At 37.6% G+C, this 24,951-nt stretch overlaps 1 protein-coding gene across 6 annotated transcripts; it reads right to left on the bottom strand.

Annotated features, from left to right (window-relative positions):
- Positions 1-255: 255 nt before the first annotated feature.
- ptp4a3b (protein tyrosine phosphatase 4A3b) lies at positions 256-23,973 on the bottom strand. Of its 6 annotated transcripts, none has more exons than XM_058397944.1 (6): positions 23,820-23,972; positions 7,720-8,269; positions 7,336-7,428; positions 2,515-2,645; positions 1,091-1,165; positions 256-935 (listed from the first exon to the last, which is right to left on the bottom strand). In XM_058397944.1, the coding sequence occupies exons 2-6, from the start codon at positions 7,822-7,824 to the stop codon at positions 818-820; spliced, it is 522 nt and encodes a 173-aa protein (XP_058253927.1). In that variant the 5' UTR covers positions 7,825-8,269; positions 23,820-23,972; the 3' UTR covers positions 256-817. The 6 variants fall into 6 exon arrangements, with proteins under 6 accessions (XP_058253927.1, XP_058253945.1, XP_058253954.1 ...); XM_058397962.1 differs by lacking the exon at positions 23,820-23,972 and adding an exon at positions 23,188-23,337; XM_058397971.1 differs by lacking the exon at positions 23,820-23,972 and adding an exon at positions 19,520-19,627.
- Positions 23,974-24,951: the final 978 nt, after the last annotated feature.

The raw sequence follows: 24,951 nt of genomic DNA, 5'->3' as shown, positions 1-24,951 counted from the left end.
ATAAAGCAGTATGCTGAAAGAAAAAAAAAACACCATGGGAGGGTTGCATTGCAACCACAAGCAGGGTTGAATTGGAGGTTTTAACTGTTTGACAACCAGCTTTAATTGGTCTAATTTTAACAAAGGTGTGCTCATGTAAACAACCCAAAAAAGTGTGCTTCTTATCATCTATCCAGCTCACTCTCATACACAGTCCTAATGGTGCAGTGTTCTAATCCCAGAGAAGTTCACATCACATGTAAAATATAGCTATAGTTTAAAAAAAAAAAAAAAAAAAAAAAAAAGCCACCACCCACCACAACGAAATCATTCTCTGCCAAACCCATCTGTGATGTTCAGAAAAGTGGGACTAATAAGCAAAGCCTTGAAATAAAATTACATAAATGAAATCAAAAGAGGAGAAAACTGTACATGATTAATAAGATATAAACAAGCAATTTTGTTCAAAAAGTGAATTAATGTTTTCCTGCCAAAGGGAGCAGTAGATTATCTTTGGAGTGTGTGCTGCAGATCTTGCTGGTTGTTTATATACTGCATGTATTGTGTGTGTTAGTGAGTGTGTGTGTATTTGAAAATATACATGTAACACCATTTGTGAGACACTTAGGATCAAGACAAATAGCAAGAGGCTTGTCTTTCACAGCCCTGAGTTCACGAAGCCCTTACACTTAGGGGTCTCACACAGATTAAGGAAGGGTCAAGTCCTCCCATGTAGTAAAAGTTAAACAATCCAAATGCATTGGGTTTGTGGCATCAGTCCTGTTTAGTCCACACATTATAAATTCATTCCTTCAGTGGCAGATGGGCAGAGACTCGCTCACATGAGGCAGCACTTGTTCTTGTGGTTGTGTGGGTCTTTAAAGCGCAGTCTTTGCTTAGGCCTGTACTTCTCTAGATAGGTCAGCTGCTTGCTGTTTATGGCACCCCGACGTTTTCTGTTCAAAATATAAATAAAAGCCAAAAAAAAAATAAAAATTTTTTTTTTAAATAATTTAAACAATTCTGTACTTGGATTTTAGGTTTATCCATTTTAAAATGTTCTTCTAAGGTCAATTACAAATGTGGCATGCAATGCTTAATGTGCACTTACTGTCTGATGAATTGAATGGCATCTTCATACTTCATTCCACTTTCTATCAGTGCCAGCGCCACCAGAACTGGAGCTCTGCAACACAGAAATACATCACAAAAAGCTTGATGTCCTGCTAATGAGACACAAAATTTATAGTAAAAGAATCTCTCTTTCACCTAGTTGTTTAGAGGACAGTTATCACCTGGTGAATATCAAAAGAGGTTCTTCGGTCTGACAGCATTGCCAGTGATCAAGTAAGTGGACAGAAGTTATCAGAAAAACAACACATTCAATTTCAAAATAAAAATAAACCTGATAGTAAAAGAAAGTAAGATATTGGTGACAAATATGGTTAAAAAAAAAAAAAAAGTATGGACAGGGCAGAAGTCATCTTTAGTAGCTTTTTATAATATTTCTTCAAAAACATAGAATCGTTCTAGTCTGAGAACTCTACTTTTACCACTTGGCTCAAACCCCCTGATGATCCAGTGTATCCAGTGAATACCAACCCAAACAGGCCTCCTACAGATCAGCAGCATAACAAACTTGCCCGTGTAAAGCAAACATTGGCACTCTGTCAAGATGTGAAGAGGGCTCCCACAGGGCCATCAAACTACGTCAAAAAGCCTGGTGCCTCAGAGAGTGAGTGAGAGAGAGAATGAGGGGGGGGGAGAGAGAGAGAGAGAGGGAGAGACAGGGTGAGAGAGAGAGGGAGGAGAGGGGGATGCACAGGTTCTATGAGCTTTGATTATTTGAATGACCAAAGTCAACAGTCACTTATTCCCACTTAGTATTATTTGTTTTTCATTAATTAATTAATTTTATTATTATTTTTTAAATCACTAGGTCTACAGAAAAGCCTTTCACCAATTTAAAGAGATACTTAACAACTTCTTGTTTGATTAGATGATTAGATGTCAACCCCTGTGCCTCCAATAATAAACTAGACTTAATATCAGTTGAGTGAATTTCAGTGAGCGGTTGATTTTGTCAAGGTTTAATAAAGCTCACTGAATGAACTTGACCTGATCCTGAGCAGTATTGGTACTTGACAGGGCCTTGGACCTCTGCTTTGTGGTATCTGGTTAGAAACTATAAACTATATTATGAGAACAAGTCACAGTATACCACTGGAACTCTGGATCCCCACACACCAGGTTTTCTGCTAATGGAACTTTAGATCAAATGGCTTTTAGCTTTAAGCGACAAGAGATTTAAAGCTTAAGATTTACCTAGATAAAACCTCACATCGAATGTTGATGTTATTTATTTAAAACTAGAATTACACTCTCCTGCAAATGCTATGGATAAATTATTTCTAAAATCTATTTCTACAATCTAAAATATTCAGTCAAACATTCGTGTTTGATCAGTGAAGACTGGGTTTTTATACTTATTTTATACTTATAAAACAAAAGCTATGTTGACCAGAATCTACTAACCGACCAAGTCCAGCTACACAGTGCACAGCCACACAGCTCCCGGGGTCCTCACAAAACTTATGCTTCAGCAGTGAAAGCCAGTCGTCCACAATCTTTGTGGGAGGAGGGGCTCCATCATCAAATGGCCAGTCCTGCAGAAAAAAATGGCAGTGTCAAACAATCATTGCTTAGAATAGGCAACTGACAAGCTGTGGCTTTTGTTTAATGTGAATATACTGTATAGTATATATAAGATATTTCTGCAGGGAACAGAATGGCTGAATATGTGTCAGAGAACATAACTAGGCAGTATAGAAAAAAGCATAACAGCCAATATCACAGTCTATACTGTGGGAATATTATCTGCAGAAGGAGACCTATCTCATGTCTTTGACTGAACAGACTCTCTACTGTATCTAAATCACACCAACCAGTGAAAAGACTTTGATGACTCCAGTGCGATTCTCACAAGCTGTGCCATGGCAAACATGGCATGTACTGTACCACACATGCATGCTGCTGTCTCTCCCACTTCGGGCAGTACCAGCAGGAACAAGGACACCACAGTGTTTTGCAGCAAATCTGAGAACTGAATCAGATATGGCAGGATAATGCCATGCGAGCATGCTAAACAGAAAAATCTGACTGAAGTAGAACATTATAAAACCTGCATAAACCAATGAAATGAGCACAGATACATTACAAATGCACACTTGAGTCTATTACTGGGAGAGTTGTGTGTGTAATGTGAATGAAAAGGCAACACAAGTGGACACCAGAATTATTTCCATTTCTATGTCAATGCCTTCAACAGAATGGTAAACTGACTTGCATTCCTATTTAAGACCATTGCTATCATCTAGCTGTTAAAACACTTTAACACACAATTTAAAGCAATGAGGCATAGAAATATTTTGTTCAAAACAATAAAAACATGATTATTGAGTTAGGGGAGAAAAGAACACATTTTAATCTGATGTTTCTGAGCTGCTGAGTCACTCTGACAACCACGTAACAGTAATTCAGTCAGTGCTATGTCACAGGTATCGGCTCAAAGGTGGCAGGATAACTGTATATATCTAAACTCTGTATGGCAGTTTACATATGCCAAAATTCATCATGTCCAAACTCTAGGAAACAACAGCTATTTATGCTTTTATCGGTTTTAAAAAACGTATTTGTTCTAGGCAAGAGTGAAGGATTCAAGCTATCTGCCTACCTGATCTGAGTCTTCTTAACCTGCTAACAGTATCTCGTTTATGCCAAATGCCTTTGACAGGCTGAAGAACAAAATATATGAATGTCATTTGCAAGCGTAGTAACCAAACAATGATGCAGTAGGAAGATGCAATATAAAAAAAAAAATAAAAATGACTTCCTCTCATGTAACATGTACACTATTAAGTGTGAGGTCTGGGACACAGAATTGAATTCTTAAAGTGTGCACTTGCAGTTGTGAGATTAATGAATGTGGTTCTTCCATGAGTAGTTTCCAAAGGTATATTTCAGTAAGAGAACAATTACAAAATGGTACATGCTGCACCTTCAAAAGAAGTAGTATTTTAGACTTGTGGGAGAAAACCTCCTGTAACAAATGTAAACAGTTACCAGTAACTCCAACTCTGCTCTTGAGTTAAAAATAACAGTTAAATCCTGTAAGCAGTTAATAGCTCCCCGCACTTGTCTGGTTTGTCCACAGTAAGCTATTAATTCCAAGAGGCCATGTTGTGCTTGCTATATGCTCTGGGAAAGCAGGTTGGTCTCCAGTCCAAACCCTGCAGGCTAATTGTAGCAAATGCTTTGGCATTTTCCTTGAATCACATACCTGCTATTTCTCCAGCAACCAGATTCTCCTGTTACAAGAAAGGGAGAAGCCTTGGGCACCTGTTTCCCATCAGCAAACGTTTCCATTTTCAAACACTCCAAGTCTCACTGTTACACTTCCCTTCAAAAAGGACTCAAAGAAATGCTGACTGAAAGATCTAAGGAAATCGTTAGATGTTAACACTATTGCCTATTGCAGGCATAGTCATAAATTATAAAATAACTTACTTAAGAGTGGGAAGGGCGAGAAAAGCTAACATGCTGCCAAGAAAATGTGCACTTCAACACTAAGGGTCAAGTTCCATTTTTATCTTTACACTAAGAGATTAGCTCTGGTGTATTTTTAAGGGTTTCTCTATTTACTAAGGCTTGCTGTAGTGTTTTCCATTCTCCATTACCTGTCTGCAAATAGAAGCTGGCAGCCCGTCAGACACAAATCCACAGATCATAGGGCTATTCAGAGAACACTATGCCTCTTGTTAAACCAAAACAATCAGTATGCCAACACGTTTGACCCAGGTAACCTCAGTTTAGACACAACTACCAAAACACTGATGCGCTCTACAATATATAATGAGCAAAATGATACTTGTAACAGTGTAAATCCCAGGACTGATTTTTTTAATCAAAGCTGTTAGCTATAATGAATTGTGGAGAACTACTGCATTCGAAAGTAATATGTGAGAGGATACAAAGAGCAAGAGGAAGGCAGCATGAATGCTAGGTCACAGTGAACACAGTGAGTATTCTAAGATAATACAGCAGGACAGCATTCAAAGTAGTGAAATGCTCTAGTTTGTGCAACGTTATTTGATGAGGTGATTGGCCATAGGCTACATGATGATGAACCGCTAGAGATGCCAAAAAACCCTTAACAGGAGCGAAAACAAAATTTTAACCTTTAATCATATTTACATCTGTTTAGAAAGTTCATAACATTCAGCAACATTCAGTTCAGCTTTTCTAACAGTCCCTATGAAAAATATTTCTTGACTTTGTGTTCTACTAACAGCACTGAGGAGGAGGCAGTTTTATATAACTTTGCTGTGCCACACATGCACTGTTTTTATTTCCTTTTTTATGGGATAAAAGTAAAGCCTGGAGTATAGCCAAATGGGGAAAATCCATCCAGAATCAAGTTAACTGCAGTTGCGTAATTCTCATCCAGGAATGGGAGGGACTGAGAGCAAGAGATAAAGTAGATAGAGTAAGGGAGAAAAAAGGAGAGGGAGGAGCGAGTGAACGCTCTGACGTTACCGGGAAAAGCATGAAGGGAATCCCCTTTTAGACCAGCTGAGAAGTTACTTCTACTTCAGCTTTTAACTATACCCAAGATGGCTGCCGCTTGGGTTCTGTGTTCATTTATCACACTGACTGAGCATGTCAGAAAATGTCTGCATTGTGCAGTACCTGTGTAAATAGTGTGGGAAACGTACAGAGTGGGCGTAAAATTTACAACAAACTGAAGGTATGAGAGTTGGAATCTCAACAGTTTTTAAGAATTAATACTGGGGAAGTGGTAGCTCAGTGGTAAGACATTGGACTCTTGATCAGAATTCAAAACCCAGGACCACCAAGCTGCCACTGTTGGGCCCTTAGGCCCTTAACCCTCAAATGCTCAGTTGTATAAAAGCATGGGATAAAGTGTAACTCGCTCTGGATAAAGGCGTTGGCCAAATGGCATAATATGTAAATACTAATTGATTTCCCTTTTACAGTTAGTTGCGTCTCATGTAGCCCTCAAAGGGTTTGATTTGCACACTTTAGGATAATCTTTAGGATCATCTAGATTAATAAATACTAAAATGTAAGGTCACAGCTTGGTCAGCAACTACTGACAACATTCAGAATTACAGTGGAGAAACTATCAAAGCTCATTAGTGTGTTCGTTCTGCAGCAACATATGTTTCCTAGAATAATTGACAAGGAATAGCTAATCATTTTACAGCCTGATATAAAAACCTATAGAATAGGGATGTTTTGGATCTGATGTGCCATTTTAATGCATGTCACATTTAGTGCTCCAAACATACATAAAGTGGGAAGGCAAGGCTTTGAACAATGCTGCTGTTGTGTCCACTTATTTATAAGTTAAGAATAAAACCTTACTAAATGCACTTGTTTTGACAAAATAACTTGGGCTCATATCTGTGTAATCAACAGGGGAAATCTGGAACTGATTTGGGCATCTACAGCCTGACAGGCTTTTAATAAGGCTTATTTTACTGTTTAAGCTGCTGCCAAAACTATATACATATAGCAAAGCGCTCTGATGCAAACAAACTAAAAGGAAATAAGTAGTTCTCTGTCAGAGTAAGCAAAACAGTAAGCAGATGAAGCTATCCCAGGGTGCTACAGGAGACCAAAAAAGCAACAACCAGAAATAGTCTAGCAATAGTAGAAGTTTACTATATGGCCAAAGGTATGTGGACACCTGATCATCACATACATATGTGCTTATCAAAATTCCTTTCCAGATTTATTCCATCCTTAGCTGTTATAATATCCCCCACTCCCCTCAGAAAGGCTTCCTCTAGATTTTGGAGCATGGCTGTTTTTTTGTGTGGCTGAATGGGCTGAGAATTGCCTATTCAGACAACAGAGCATGGCTGAGATCAGATACCGAAGTCTGGGGTGCAATCGGTGTTCCAGTTCATTCTGAAGGTGTGGTGAGGGCTCTGTGCAGGACATTCAATTTCTTTCACTTTAACCTTGACAAACTGTCAAGCTGGAACACATTTGGTCTTTATATTTCCAGCAAGGGAAAACGATAATGTTAAAGCATACAAAACCTCCTATACAATTGTGCACTTCAACATTTGTGACCACAGTTTGTGGAAGAACCACATATGAGTGTGATGGTCAAGTGTCCACAAACTTTTGCCTTTAGTGCGTAGTTAGCCATTTTATCTGTGATGTTAATGGAGTAGATACAAAGGACATGCATCATGTTCAGGGTTAGTTTGCATAGGGCAGCTATCTACAGCACACAATTAGTAAGCCCAGCATAGTCCTTACCATGACCGTGATGCCATCTTTCTCCAGTGGTGTCTTGTCATATGTTACTTCACACACTCGCACCACTGTGGTCGCACCATACTTCTTCAGATCCTACAAAATTAAGACACAGTTACAGCAGGACACATTGTAAGGATTAAGGTAATGATATTTTTTTTCTTATATACAATTTGTATTGTAATTGATAATTAAACATAATTAGCATTATATTATTTATTCACTATGCATCAGCAGAAACCCTCTTCTGGGAAAGTCTTGATAAGAGACTTTTTAGAGCACTGTAACATAATAGTTAAACATTTCTTGGTACTTAAACATCCTCAGAATTGCCTTTATATGATTTTTCTTTTTCATATTCCAGCCCAATATTTACCAATCTCTCACCTCTATGAAGGAGCTCAGAGTGGCATTGGTGGGATTGTGTGTGATCAGAAAGCGCATGTTTTTGTAGCTGACTTCAACAGGGGCCGGTCGGTTCATCCTGGCCATGTCTGAGAGCCGGCCAAACTGTGGGCTAAGCCAGCGTCCTGTGGGTAAAACACACCCACTAGCAGCCGTACACTATCTGTTTGATTGACAGTGCTACTCTTCCTCTACTGTCACACAGGAACACCTCAGGAGGTTCCTGCTATCTATCAGTATAAATGAAAACAGTTGCCTGTTTCTCTGAAACGTTTCTAGAATCAGACATGGGCAGGAGCAGGGTGGAGCACTGTCCAAGAGCCCTGAGCCACAGCTCTCCTTAACCCATCTGGTGCTTGGTGAAATCAGGAGTCAGCAGGGCCAGAGTGAGCCAGGCAGTGAAGGAGTTTCTGTTCAGCAGGCAGAAGCAGGACCGTGTCACCTGGGTTCAGGCTTTATAATGTTGGGCGTGGCAGTAGTCACCGCTGCCCTGCAGGAACTCCATCAACATTTAATGGGACAAGGAAAAAAGCTGCAGGAAAAAAAAAAGAAAAAGAAAGGGATCCATGTCAGTGATCTGGATTTATACAATATATGATTCTGTATACAATTGTATGTGTATGCAAGTAAGTACATACATATATATATATATACATATATATATACATATATATACACATATATATATATACATATATATATATATATATATACATATATATATATATATATATACATATATATACATATATATATATACATATATACATATACATATATACATATACATACATATATACATATATATATACATATATACATATACATACATATATATACATATATATATATATATATATATATATATATATATATATATATATATATATATATATATATATACATATATATATATATATGAGTGTGTGTATATATATATATATATATATATATATATATACACACACATATATACATATATACACATACATACATATTATATATATGTACTTATATATACTTTATATATATATAAGTAATATAAATTATATAGACACATAAGGTATACAAAAACTTTATGTATATAATATAATATATATAAATATATAAAAACTCATAATAGCACTTCACATTATGTCCTTATGTCCAGCTCCAGAGTTGAAACATTTTCTCCATTCAATAACAATGCAAGACCTGGAGCACAAAAACCATCAACTTTTCAAAGGCATTTGAGTTTCTTTTCTACACAAATCGCATTATAGGACAGTGTCAGCAGTTTACAGATTGCACTGGTTTCTCCCATCTAAAACACTTTCTGTTGTATGCTTAGCATGCACTGTGCTGTTTATTTGTTGCCCTGTGTATTTATTCTAACATTTCTGCACAAGTCATTGAACTTGCTGTAGTCCCGTGCACTGTGCTGCTGTGTAAAGGCTTGCATCATGGTCCTGAAGAAACATTTCGTTACAATGCAATTGTGCACCCGATTTACAGAGTAACAGTTATATGTGACAATAAAAAAACTTGGCCTAACTTGTGGGAAATAAATCTTAATATTTCTCGTAAAGTAGCACTGGTACCTGCTGTTGAATGCTCTCAACAAAATAAGACCCACAGGTTGTAGATGTTTCGAAGAGCACAATGAAATGTGGGGAAATCCCACTCACCTGTATTAGCTTCTCGATACAGAAAACGGAGAAAACGCTCCAAAAGAGTGGCGATCCGAGTGGCGCCAGCACAGGTGTCTTTATAAGGAATTCCCACGTCAAAGGAAAGTGCTAAAGCGAAATGTCAGAGTAAAATCAGCTCGTGTTTCCCCTCAGCGCCAGCGCGTTTACCTTCTTGTCAGCTGCAGTGAGGAATGAGCGGGTGCGCGCGCGCGCTTCTGCCCTGAACCGGTCCGAGCTGCCCTATTCGCGCATATGACACTGACAGCGCGCGCTGCTAATGTCACCACCAAGTGCACTCTAATGCTCTTAGTCCGAGTGGCTGGTCTTCACCCCCCCCCCCTCCCTTTCTCTTCATCTCCGGCTATGACCGCCGATATAACTGATAAGCGCTGAAGAAGCGACAGGTGTTAAATCACAGCGTTTTTACACGCAAACTGTTCACAAAACATGCACGTGCTCACTCTCACCCCCTCCTCCCCCTATCTTCCACACTAAATATCTGGGGGTCTAAAACTTTCTTTTGTCAGAGACCTCTTCAGCACGCTCAACAAACAAGCTACACAATCTTTTGAATTAGAAATCGGCACACAAGTTAGATGTGTTTTTATTTTCAATCATAGAACCCATTTCCAGCTGTGCAATAAAATGAGAAAAATGCCAGATGCCCTGGTTATGCTTCACAGACCCCTGGGGATAATCACTGAGCCCTGTCTAAGGCTCTGTATATTCAGAAATAAAAAGGAGGAGATTGTCCATTTGAACGTTAAGCATTTTGAATGTCAGACATGCAGAAACGAATATAGTGTTAAAGTGCTGGAAAATGTCTCCAAGACCTCAATTTTTTTTTTATTATAAATTTATATTATTCAAGTACAGTTTCTGATAAAGGGTAACAGTATGTTAAGAGTAATATAATAGTCCGTGCCATTTTCCTTACTTCAACAGCAACACCTCTGCTGAAAGCAAAACATACTTTTGTAATCTTAACCCTAGTCCTGATTCCAGCTGTTGAGTTTCACAATGATGTTGGATGCGGGACAACTTGCTAGTAAATAGAATGACTGGGTGATTCCGTGTGACCTCGATATCGCCCGCTTTTCCTCAGTTTTGCACTTGCTCTTCCCTTGAAAGTATCTAAAGCATGCCTATCCTTCTCTTGATCCCAAGCTGAAGCTCCCATTCCCAATAGGGGAGAAAAGGAAAAAGCTCTTGGTACAGAGGACCCAGAGGACACACCTGCAAATCATGAAAACCTTCATTGTGAAATCATTTCACATCGTTAAACCAATCCTGCTGCTAAGCTCCCCTTGTTGTAAACAAGTTTATACACAAGATTACCTGCAATGCTTTTCCCAGAAGCCATGAATGGGGTTCAGGCAACAAATTTAAGTCTAGCATGCCAGTGGCATAATGAAGGGCAAGGAGGTTTACAAAAGTTATCAAAGAGAGAGCAACATGGCACATTCAAAACAGAATTATAAACATATAATGGAGAAAAATTTAGCTTTGGCATGAAGTGATAATTTTTTGGATTCAGATCAACCATCTGTCTCAGAAAAAAAAACTAAATTTGGCATTTTACAAGTGATACAACTCTGAATACCCCCCCCCACACACACAAATATTACATTTATATGATTGCTAGGCAGTAATGTTTAGAGACATACAAGTAAGGCAAAATATAATCCAAACACATTTGTACTGTTAAATATGCACCCAGATACAACTGGAAGAAGTCTAACATTAACAAAAGGCAAAAATAAACTCTACAAAGAGCTATGTGAGGCGTGGTGTGAAGAGGCTTTCAGAGTTAAGTGGGACAGGAAGACACGAGCTTGGAGAAGGTTTTAATCAGGAACGTGAGGCAGATAAGAAGCTCAATAAGCTTCCAGAGCCAAACCAATCCATGTACGCATTGAGATATGCTTCGAAATAAATGCATCATGCTCTGAATACTCACATAGCATACAGGCTAAGGTCTATATTTCAAAAGGCATTCAAATATAGACCGAACTCTCAGGTCAGTAGGTGACAGTTGTTTAGAATAGGGGTTCACAGAAGGAACACTTATAAACCAGCACGTATTCAGCATGACAAGAGTTTCCTTCACAACTTAGATCACATGACAATTATTCAAGTGGTCACTCATGCCATTTGAATATCATGGCCAGCAAATGCCATCAAATCACACTTAATAAATAGCACCTAATTGAAATGCATGCCAGCTCTTCCAAAAATACCAAAACCACACACTTCATTCCACACAGCATTAGAATATATCACAGCTTCCATTGGCAGCTGGCTACAGTCGAAGAAAAACAAAGAACCCTAACCACTACTTGAATACACTCAAAAAAAAAGAGAGCAAGCTGTTGAAGTGTTGAACAGGCCTGCAGGTGTGAACCTGCGTTTGACAGGATGAGAGCTGAGGCCTGGGCCTGCATTGTTCTTTCACATTTCTCCAGGCCACTTGATTGTAGAGCTGGTCTACAGGCCATCACGGCTTTCATGGCCACCTGTGTTCTAAATTTAACCCTACCAGCTGCCACCTAATAAATTTAGCCAGGGCTGAAATGAAGAAAGCATCTACGTTTTAGATAACCCAGGGACATGGGGACGACTTGTTTTGAAATAGGAGTATCCTTTAAGATGTAGAGGCTGCGCTGGATGACTGCCATTTTCATGACAGGATTAAATAATTGCCTGTGTGAAAATGTAGATGTAGTCTATGTCAGTGTAACTCAGTATGGTTTGGCATTTGAAAATGAATTCCCACAAAGTCCACAGAGAGTCGTTCCCTGAAAAATATGTCCTCAGTCTTGAAAGGCCCTTCTATGCTTGGAGGCATTTCAAATAACTTGCAAAGGTGTACATTTAAATCTAAGAGTTCGTACCATGCCTACCATGTACTTTATTTTAAAAAGCAGTTGTTTATGCACGAAACAAAAATATCTGCAATCAACAAGACCTTATACACCAGACGTTAAAGGGTTAACAGACATACCTGCTTTAATCTTCCTCTTCAACTCCTCCAGGCATGTGAAATTGACATTTTCATGTTTTATCTGGATGTTTTTATCTGCAAGTATTTTTTGTTTTGTTTTTTTTAAACTTGTTTAACACAAACGATAAGGATACCCTTTAAAAATATGCATATTGCTGAAGCACAAGCATAAAATAAGAAATCCAGAGCACAAGCAGTGAGATCACCACAATGTTAAATCTCTCGGTATGAGCACATGCAAATTTATGTACACAAAAAAGTCAGATCACGTTTATTCATAAAGCTTCAAATCAGTTCATAATGGGCTTTATATTTCTTAAGACCCTTCTAAACTGGCAAAAGCTTTGTTGAGACCCATCCAGCCTCAGAGACAAAACCAAGTCCAATGTTTTCAGTAACATGAATAACATTTAAAACCACACTAAAAATTCAGTTTTGCCACAAACACCAAAGCTGGTGCTGAATGACTTCCCACTGCTTCCCAGTAGAGTGATATCAAGGAAATGAAGAATACCAGCAGAATAATTTCATAGTTTTGTGACTGAATCATAATTGCCTGTCTGTTGGCTTGCCCTTAAATAGCTGTACGAGTCTGTAATGACACAATAGCTTTATCTTTACCCCTTTAAACCTGCTGTACCTGACAGAGCACAAAGAATGGAATCAATGAATGAATTAAGAATTGGATTAATGTAATCCATATGGAAACAGTGATATCATCCTGTCAGCTCTGTGATTGTCTGACGCAGCTAAACACCACTCACCACGTTCATTACTAAACACGATCGTCTTTGAGCAGCATAACATTAGAAGTATGACCAATAAGGTCAACCATCTCTAATGCAAATGGTACAAAGCAAGAAGAACTACAAAACTAGTGTGTAGGAATTAGTTAGAAACATATTTTTGTCAGTTTTACTATTCACATAGGCAAAATTTTATTTTGTTATGATCTGTAACTCATGCTGCATTCGACTAAAAATTCGACCTTATTTCCAACCTCCAGCTAGGAGAAAACAGCCCTTAACCTTGGAATTCCTACTCAGGAACTCCAGCATCAAATGAACATGGTTGCTCACAGTATGTACAGAAAACAAAGCAGCATTTCTTGAAATTTTCGAATGCTGACCTTTCGAATGCTGAACTTTAAGAAATCACAAATGTATATGTCACTGAAACAACAATGTAGAAATGTTTGTACTGTATTTGCTTTCTAACACTGCTTAGGTTATGTTCCTGTAATCATCATGTTGGGTAAGAAATCAGCTTAACACACATGGTGGTAAAACGTCACTCTGCCTACAGATGTCTAAACCTTTGCAAGTGTGATTTCCTCACAGTGTAAGTGCCAGATGTTTATGAAGTTGGAAAGTTACGTGGCACATCAAAATGGACAGTCATGAGCTCAATTCAGTTTATGATTAGATACCAGCCATCAAAGTGTCTGTGATGCTCCTGGGCCAATGTCAGAATGAAATTTTCTGTTGTTTTTTACACTTTTGGAGGTAACTGGATTTTGAAATGCTGTACCTTTATTTGACCTACATGCAAACTAGAATCGTATTTCAGCTCAGGAAAGTTTGTTAGCAGAACTGTATGTGGTTGGAAATGTCAAACTTTCACCATGTAAAGATTTGGAACAAATCTAAAGAATTAGGCTTTAACCTTGCTACTCATATCTACGTTTCCCTGTGTGTCTCGGCTCGTTTCAGTGTATTTCATTTTTTGTGTGGCTCACTGCAAAATCAATTCAATGAATATATACATGTTAATCACTCTCAGGTTTTGTGGGTTCTATTCAGACAAGGAGTCACTATGAGACACTGTAGAAGCTGTATCTGAACAATTTTTGGCTTCAGCAGCATTATATTCAAAACAGTGTAAACTATAATAACCCACAAGTGGCCCAAAGACTTAATATTATATTCATACTGATCAGCACAAGACTTAAACCACAAAAAGTGTTGAGAATTTGTGAGAAAGACGCTGCCAAAATTCATAGTTATGGACTACACAGTTATTATTCTAAACAAGAACTCACACCATCCTTAGCTTTTTCTATAGTTCATGCTGATGTTATAGTCCAGGCAAATAAGAGGCTGATCATTTCTAGCTCTGATAACCATGTGTTCAGTTGAGCCTACTCTAAAGGTGAAGGTCACAAACAGAGTCAGTTCACTACATAGAGCAGAAAGATTTTGCCTTGTAAAACAATATGAGGCAGATAGGCAAGAAGCAGAGCCGAATTTGCATGCTTCGTTTGGAGTCACAAAAGCAGTAAAGGCACTTCTATATAAAAGACAGAAGAGATATCTGATGGGTGAAATGAAAACACTGATCTCTAAATGAGTTTGAATTGTGAAGAGTTAGGGTGAAAGCCATGTAGTTCAAATGATCTATACGCATGATTCAGTTTGTATTTCAGGGAGCCATCAATTGAGATGAATGTCTCCTGTTGTCATTAATGATGCCTTCGAGGCAATATTGCACTTAGTAATTCCCCACCTACAATTTAACTAGTCAGCTTAGGGTAGTCTACTCGACTAAACATTTCTATCTGCATGTTAAAGGAAACCAGAGAACCCAAACAAGCAACAACACAGGGTGTACATGTAAAACTCAGCAAAGACTTTGCTAGGGTTATGAGCCAGCAATGCTACCTGTTGTGCTACTGTGCCACCCATTAACTCGTCAGTCAAAGGTATTTGTACTTTGTAAATCAAGCTCTATGTTTGAATAAATATTTTTTAATTTTATTTATTTTTTCAGAAATGAACTCTTTAAGAGAGTGTTTATATATGTTGGTATGTTGCTATTTTTCCGAAAACAGCTGAAAGTAAACCCAGTAGTACAAAACGGGAAGATATGAAACTGCTGCAGATATAGCGTATAGGTTCCTCAAACAGTATGAACAGCCTTGTCCGAATGAGCCAATTTAATTATAATTTTTAGATGGTAAATTAAAAATTCACAAACCACTGCAACCATTTCACGTCAACCCAGCTAAAAAAAACTTAAACTGATAAGTATGTTAGGCAGGATAATATATGAAAGGTTATTTTGCTATAAAATAAAATAATGTAAAATATTAAAACCCAATGGTGAGCACTTTAGTTGGGACCATTAAAGACCGACCTGTAATAATGCCGCTATGATAAATAACCTACAAATTCTAAATGTAACCAGAAAAAAAACATATTGCAGAACAAAATGATCATATAATAAATATATCCAAAACAAGTTCCTTTCTACTGCAAAAAATTACCAAAATTATCAACATTGTCATGCTCCTCATTGTCACCTGTATGAGGACTACACTCATGACTATGACTATTTTCTCCCGCTAGCAAACCAAGAATTAGAAGCATCCCAGAGTCGTTCATGAGAGAGGTCTACGTGCATGTGCACACACGAGCTGCGTAAAAATAAACAGCCTTTTTCAGGAGTCCCCCAGTGAGTCCTTTTTGGACCCTGCATTTGGTGTACAATCAAAGCTATTTGTTTTGACTTCAAACTGATTCATAAACTGTTTGGATATATATGCACGCTTCTAGAACGGCAGTCATTTTCTGCATATTAATCTGAAGTCAATTCTTCCCCACATAAATCCCAAAAGGACGACCTTATCCTGTCCCGGCATGACCCGAGATGAAAAACAACAAGGAATAAAACCACACACCTAATAAGATGTTTCAGCAGCTCCCTTTAGTTGTGAGAGATCTAATGTGAACTGGGGCTCTGGGGTTTCTCAATGCCCCTGTGAATCCCTGTGTTTATCTTTAGGACAGAGCTTGGAGTCCTGCTCTAAGATAAATGCAAATGATGCTTGGAGAACGCAATTCCCACAATAAGACTGGCTCGCTGGTGGCGGAACTTGGCAGAATCCCCACAGGAAGCATTTCCTTTCATTGTGTGTCTGTGTGCTGGCCAGTGGGATCGCTGAGGAGCGTGTGCACTGCACTTTCTCTCTCGCATGCCGGAACTATTTTCCCTATCTATCTAACTTTTGTCTATTAAAAAAAGAGCTAAAATGTCACTTGTTCGGACGTCTTTGGTCTCCTTTTAATACAGCGAACTACTTCTTTCAGTGTGATGTGATGTGTTTACGCTTAAGAATACTTGACAGATGCGAACTCTCATGCAAATAAATGCAAAGCCAGCTTTTACTGCTGTTGAAACATGACCTCAGTTACCTTTCCACAAGCAAAGTTTCCCATCCAAAGGACTGAAAACAACAACAAATGTTCTAAATGTTACTAAGCCTTTATTTTGTTATTATTTCTATATTATTGCTTCTTGCTCAGTACCTCCTGTCATGTGTTGTATGAACTACAATCCAATTCGCTTGTATTTCAGGATCAGAACATTGCAAGTGAAAGTGGAAAGACACAGAGTCCTCCAAGTATGCTCACAAGTACAAGAGTGATTCATCATAACATTCACAGATTATTATTATTCAATTATTTTTGTGACTCATTAGGAAACCCATTTTCGAGTCTACAATGTCAAGAATATTTCATTAAGAAGGCAAACTGTAGAATTTTTTCTAAGGCAATGCATTTACAATTTAATGGAAAGAAAGAAAGAAAGAAAGAAAGAAAGAAAGAAAGAAAGAAAGAAAGAAAGAAAGAAAGAAAGAAAGAAAGAAAGAAAGAAAGAAAGAAAGAAAGAAAGAAAGAAAGAAAGAAAGAAAGAAAGAAAGAAAGAAAGAAAGAACATATCCACGCCTTTCTATAAATAATTCAGTCACCAAGCTGTATGATTGTGCCCAAGCTCAAATACTAATCTGTAGACTTACCCTGTGTACCATCCATCAAAAAGACTCATCAGTGTTTATTCATGTACAGCATCAGAAGTTTTGGAATGCAGACAAGAGTACAGTGCAGCTCAATGAAGGCAACTAATGGATCAAATACCTCATCATACACCAGTAAAAAAAAAAAAAAAAAAAAAATAACCCTCCCATTCAATACAATATTCTTCCTGCCCCCTGTGTGTGTGTGTGTGTGTGTGTGTGTGTGTACACCAGCCTGGCTGTTTTTATACTGTAGCACATATGCTGTCTTAGGCAATTTTACACTTTCTAAACAGAGGGGTGCAAGAGCCAAAGGAAAAAGGGATCTGACGTAGCCTGGCCTACACACATCACTGTATAAACTAGCTATGTAAAGCACCTCAAAAGCACTGACAACACAACATACCACAGCCAATCTCATTAAGATCTCATTATCGGTGTACAGTAATAAAATAGTACAAGTCAATTTATGTACGACATAATTCAGGATGATTTTAATGATGTCAACCCGGGTTTAAAAAAATGAAAAGGCCCAATAAACAGCCTGCTTTTCCTTTTTAACTGTAGCCCACTAGGGAGCATCCTGTACAATAATCGACCAAATCTCAAACAAAAAAAACAGGAAAATGAAAACACATCCCCAAACAGATTTGGTGTTATCACGGAAACAGATTTTTTGCGTGCCTCAGCCATTAACTTGTGTGGAGCCAGTTTTCCCGAGCTGTTTCAGACAAGTGCACAAAGGATTTTGAAAGGCCAAATGAACCCCACGCTTTCCTTGAAACTTTCAGCGAATTCTATAACGATGAAAAGCCTACTAGTTTATAAATGCATGGACAACATGAAAGCAACATTTAAATGGTGAAAAAATTTTAATCCCAAAACGAGATTGAAAACTGTATATATATACTAGTAAGGACAACTGTATTTATCAGCTTTCTTCCGACCTAGCTTGAGAAAACAGTGAAAATGTTCTTTGGTATCTTTTATCACTAAGGTAAAAGTGTTTATCAGGATCCCACGAGACACAACAAAAAGTTGCAGGCATTCAAATATGATATTTGCAGGACAATGAAGGGTCACTTTGGTTAACATGGAAGCATACAGGAGGAAGCGCACTGCAGTGCATTGCTGTGTGAAATAGGGACTTGTTTTAAATGTTTTAACCTGATAGGGGAATCATGTGGTTTAAATGATATATTTCTTTATATTTTAGCTAAATGAAAACATTGTGATAATGGAAGTTCATTCAAAGACGGTTATCTGGCCAAAAGTATGTGGACTCCTTTCAATTACACATTAAAAAACCTTGTTGAACATCAACCTTCCTGTTTTAGTGCCCCATTTTTGTTACTTTCAAGTATAACTGTCCATGTGCAAGGGTGCTGTGTGTCCTGCATTAATTTGCTGTGGTCAACTGTACAAAAAAATGTAACTAGTAAACCATGTAATCATGGTGTAGTACTAAAATAATTAGAGGGACAGTTCAGCAACAGAACACACTAACACACTACAAAATCAACCAACAAACTGGAGCTGGGTCTAAAATTGCATTATAACATTCAAACCCACAGAAAAGTCTGTATCTTCTGGATTGTCCAGATTTTTAAGTACTTTTAAATGTCAGCCAGTTTTATATGTGAGACTGCCTCATGACAACAAGATGGAATCCTGTCAGACAGGGATGTTTTGTCTCTGACGTATGAATTAATGGATGCCGATTTTAATCCTCCAAAGTAAGTAATATATGCAGGCACGTTTGTAAACAATACCATTCATGTTTTCACTGCTCTACATGACCTAAACTATTCTCAATCTTCTCTTCTGTCCACAACCTTTCTATTTTTTCGTGGGAAACAAACAGAACCTGCCTGACGAGGTGAAATCTTACGAGACACCATGTGACTGACAGCTACAATTATAGTTTCTTACACCTGCTTCTGATATGAAGCTCATGTTATTATGTGGGACATAGTAGCAGGTTTACACCTTCGGAAATGACTCTGCTTTGTTATCATGAACCAGAAGTGTTTACAATACACAGTATTCAGGAGTATTCAACTATACTATATAATCCTTAACACAGCATAAAGTTAATCAAGGACCTTCAACGCACAATTTCTCTTACTCTTTGGTGGTTTCCAAACATACAAAGAATATTGTGTTATGTGATATACAGCGCATCGGAGGACAAGCAGGAAGTTTTTTAACAAATGATAAAATCAATTTCCACTTGCTTTAAAAGATTTCAAACAGCATTTGTTTTTTGTTTCAGCATTCTTAATTAGGTTAAACCTTCTCATCACAGCTCACCTTTCATATAGCCTACAGCACAGCAACAGCCTGTAATGGAAAAAGGTCCAGAACAATATTTTGTGCCAGCATTGCAATGCTACACCTCCTCCAATCCATATTCTACCTCTATTTACGTTAAAATGTTCAGCTGTCCAGCTCATATTTTCCTAATAAAGGCAGAGTTTTTTGCCTATCAATGGAGGAAGCCACCCCTTGCCCCATAGTGGCAGCTAACGTCATGGGTTATGCTTTACCGTCATGTGCCAAGACTAATGCTTTCCAACATTCCAATGCTCAGGGAGCACAAAGCGCTAGTGGCAGGTAGGAGGAAACCTGTCCTTTCCTGCTTCACACACCTTCCTGGCTTGCAGCTGAGAAGTAATCAGCTGGGGTGCTGCCATTAAAACAGAAACCAGGGCAAATATAACAACAAAGGTTGCACATATTCCACAGAAGGGAGGCTCATGAGCTAAATGCAGCATCATCGTCAACAGATTAAGGCTTGTGTCATGACATTGGCTGGACCTGCAGGATTTTCTTTTGACTGGTGTACATGCAGGCATGATCTTATTACATACACATCATGGCATTATATGACCTTAAAAAGGGCAAATGCTTCAACAAAGCACACAAAACTATTTTATGATTGTTTTTTTCTCCCTTACTAAAATACACTTAGTTCAGTTAAAGAAGACAGTGTTAACTGTATCATATAGTAACCGTAACATAAGGATTTTATTTATAACAAATGACCAAACTTTGTTTTTTCTTTTACTCAGGAATTAATCTACTGAAATCACTTCAAGTTTGTTCGTTTGTAAGTAACTTCTCTTGGCCGCTAAACCTTATTTCTACAATAAGAGAGAAGAATATAGACTAAATCAATACCATATACATTAAACGGGTTTTGGTTAGGAATTTAACCTGAAGCACGAATCGACCTTACACTATACATCAGGTCTGTAGTAGTGTGCTATAATTAACCTAATCCACAATGACAAGACAAAGCAAATACACAATAGTAAACACATGGGGAAAAAAAAATGCTAACCTGTTGTGTTTGACTCACACGGATGATGTTCACAAAAGTGAACAAAGATACATGAAGTGGATAAACTAGTTTTAATTAAACCAGTTCAACACAACTTTAAAATGTCCGAAACGTTGCCACCCTACAACACTTACATCCTTTCAAGTTTACCTAAACCATAACACTGTAATCTGGTGCTCTAATTTTGTCATGTTATTACAACCTTTACTGTTATCAGAGAACAGAAGTCAGAGTCAGTTAAATATCAGCTAATTATTACAGACTATTGGCCTAGTGCAGTTTCTTCATTTAAATTCTCCAATTTTTACACAGCGTAGAAAATGCGAGATGTACTTGTGTACTGAAAAGCTAAAGGCACCTCACATCCAACACTAACTTTTAACAAGCAGAAAGAGACCAGAAAAGTAGAATTCACTGGCTGATACTTTTATTTTTTTCCCCCAAAAGGCAAAAGTCTAAAATGAATGAGTAAAGTTTGTTTTTAGGCTTCCTCAAACTCCTTTTCTCAGCTGTCCACAGCGTATTTCTCTCAGGACAGTGATTAGAGTTAGACAATTTCCTTTCATTGAGTATGCTATTAGCTAGCTGATTTGCTACAGTAAGCTAACCTTACCTCATTGACTCTTAAGTACTACAATTGGATAATAATAATCATTTGATCATTTTGAACCTTTGGTCACCCTCACAGAGTTTCATGCTTCTTTTTTTAACTAATTTCTTCATTTTGCAACTCATATTTTATTACTTGAGTATGTCAGTTAATGAAAATTGAGGGTCTGCTTAGGATCCAGGCTAAGCGTTAATAGCTAGTGGGTGGGCTGCAGTGTAGTGAAAGGCATATTGCAACAATTTACTGAAAATAAATAGAGACATTATTTTAGTATTAAAATACATGAAGATGATTTATTTGACAAAACAAATTTTTGAAAGTAATATAATAAATAATATTTGTCAATATGGTTCCAGTTCTGTCAAGGGGTTCATCAAGCTTCATCAAGCATGCAGAACAAAATGAGGAAAACCCGAAACATTTCCATATAACTAGAGTTTTTTTTTGTTCTGTGTTTGGTTTCACTGCTTTGGGTAAATTTTTCTTTAATGGTAGGTTTCAGTACTGTCAGCTCTGATGTAGCCTACACCCTGTCATTTGTGCCATTTGTATTTTTCTTTCAGTGTTGATTCAGTGTGGATTGATAGCTGAATGTAGCTTACGCTCACTCATAATAGTATTATAATCTTTTTTTTATTTAAGCATAATCAAAGTAAGGTGATATATGATGCAATATAAACACCATACTTTAATTTCTTTTAAAATCTTTCTGAATCTAATAATAATAATAATAATAATAATAATAAGTACTTGTGTACACTTAACATGAAATATTTTTCTCTATATCTGCACTGATATATCTGTTTATGAATGTACAGAAGCAGTAAACAGTAGACTTAATAGCCTGAAATAGAACTGCATTACGCAAAATTCACAACAATAGCAACCACCAAATGTTACCCACAAAAAGCACCGAACTTTAACAAAACATCAACACAAAAAATTTGTACTTATGAAATCCTGTAAGCTTGAAAAATCATAGCTACCCTATTTGTGCCCAGAGCTTGTGTAAATTTATGCATAATAGGACTAACTATTATAGACCTCACCTTGATCAGCTTTAAATAATATAATTTGCATGGATTCCTGCACTTTTATATATGAGTTTTATTTATGGTATATACTGTTGAGTTTACACTGCTAATGTTATTATCCAGAGCGATTTACAGAAGTGCTTTGTAATCTATAAGAGAAATACGTCCTCATACGTGTTCACATTTACTAGGTTAAAAATACCATTAGGAACCTTCAGAAAACCAGTAGTTTAGTTTAAATGGCATTACTTAAATACTATAAGAGTGGGCCAGCACAAACTTACCACTTAAGAAAATAAAAGTAATAATGTGACAAAAGAAGTGCCACCAATGTAAAGAGAGGACGTGCCGGTCTGTCTGCACATAGCCATAAGCCGTAAACAAACGCTTCGGCTGATGGAACATTTAGTGCTTTCTTATTATTATTATTATCATTTACGTATATTACATATTATTAAACATTTTTATTGGCCGAGACCTGGGTCAAAATGACTTATGTTTTTCAGGCTTTACCCTGATGATTCATTTAATGCTCCAAGCTGTCTGTTCGCTTTAACTTTAATATAGTTTTGTAGGCTTTACTACATGCAAATGGCAGGAACACACTCCAGGTGATCAACACACGATTAACAAAGAATATCAACGTTTCCAAAAAACCTTTGTAAATCTCTCAGAAAAAATGTAGTTTGGTTCGGCTTATGCAAATATTTACACGCAACTTTACTAAACATTGATAAATGAGACCCATTGTGTATTTAGAAATAATTGCAGACTTGTATGTATGTATATATGACTCATACATGACCATTGGCATTTTACGCAAGTGTGTGCAAATACACTTGAATTATTTCCTAAATCTGATAAAACTTTACTTTTTGGTTCAGTGGACACTAAATTTATAACATTTAATTAGCTGCATAAACTGCAGCTAAAACAAAATCCACAACACATACAAATCAACAACACTTTCAAGTCCTAAGTGCAGTCTTACCAGCTCAGTGCAGGCAAAACCTCTCCTGAACACATTTTCAAGTTATTCAACACCCTAAGTGCAATATTTCCTGATTTCAGTATAGAAATCGAATCCTGAATTCACAGCAACGCAGTAGTACTGAATGCACCGTGTGTGTGTGTGTGTGTGTGTGTGTGTGTGTGTGTGTGTGTATGTGTGTGTGTGAGAGAGACTGAGGCACAGATTTAAAGCGGACACAAGCCGCCTGCTATCTTTACCCGCGGTGGTGACTTGGCGCTAGCTGCTCCGCCTGCTTTGTTTGCGACAACCGACCGCAGATCTACACCGTATTAAAGTAGAAACACAGTTCTGTCCCGCGTTCACCTGAACAAATATTTACACTCGTGTTGCAGTGATTAACATAGTCTACATACATTTAGGTTGAGATCAACATATAGGCTGATTTCATCAACCCGATTAGCGCCGAGAGTCGGCTAACGTGGAACTCTACTAAACTCCCATAGCCACACTGCAACAGCACCGACCGCCGACGTATTCTCATAAAGCGCGCTACAAAGAGTGCACACTTACTACTCCTGTTACACACTGTGTGATGTGAACATCCTGCAGTGTAATAAGTTAGTTAAAATACTTTTCCCCCTTATACTCACATCTCCAGCGTTACCGAACTTGTTCCATGTGATTCACGAGCGTTGTCATTTTCTTCCTCCTACTGTATCCATGGCGACGCAGCGTCACGCTGAGCTTCACCTCGAACGCAAGAGTGGGCGGGGCCGACGTGTACACTGTACAAAGTATACAAGACACAAAGTACTCAAGAGCATGGGGTTAGAATAGTGACATGCAAAAGAAGGACATTAATATGAAATCTCTGTAATTCTGGCCCCTTTTTTTAACAGGAAAGGTGTTGCACTAAATTTCCAACAGTGAGCTGGGATTCAGTCATTAACATTAACGCTGTTAAACTACTGTGTGAAACTAAATACCCTATATAGTGCACTGATTAGGATGTCTTCGTCATTTTCATGACTGTTATACTGCGTTTTATTCATTTTATTTTGGGAACGATGAAGGAAAAAGAGAAGAGCTACAGAGGGATAGAGTGTGTGTGTGTGTGTGTAAATGAGAGAGAGAGAGAGAGCGAGAGAGAGAGAGAGAGAGAGGTGGCTGCGACGCCATCTAGGGTGGAAAAGTTTTATTGTAATTAAACATGTCTGTCTTAACAGATGTACTTTAACTCTAAATTAAACAGGACTTGTATGGTATTTACACAGATGTTGTATTACATTGCATAATATTCTTTTTCAAAGATTTTTTGGCTTTTAGAATTTTTGGTGATTTTTCCTTAAAAAGTACCCTACTTCCATCCTCAAATATATCCTGTGTTTTGTCTGATTTTTCTTTGTTGTGTCTGAATGCATTTAGGCCTTATGGCTCGTGGGTTTGTGGTTAGGGATTCTGTAACAAGGCACATTGGGGTTTTTTTAGAATTACTGTAGAAACAGTGCATAGTTATTTAGAATGAGTGCATAGTAGTGAATCACGTTATTAAACGCGTACCAAGATTTTAAAAATCATTAAGAAATGTTGACAAATGCAGATTCACGCTTAATATTTGAGTTCGGGATATGTGAAATACATTTATTAAGTCACTTATACAGGAAATAAAACAAATTTCCAGGTTTTTTTTTAACAGACCAAATGAGTGAATCAAGGAGTCGAATGATTTTCAGAACGAATCGATTCTTTAAACAGACCGGTTTTGATCTGCACTGGTTTAAG

The sequence above is a fragment of the Hemibagrus wyckioides genome, linkage group LG01 (assembly GCF_019097595.1).
Source record: "Hemibagrus wyckioides isolate EC202008001 linkage group LG01, SWU_Hwy_1.0, whole genome shotgun sequence".
Lineage (NCBI taxonomy): Eukaryota > Metazoa > Chordata > Actinopteri > Siluriformes > Bagridae > Hemibagrus > Hemibagrus wyckioides.
Note: the sequence above shows the minus strand (reverse complement) of the source record. Positions and strands in the feature narration are given on the sequence as shown.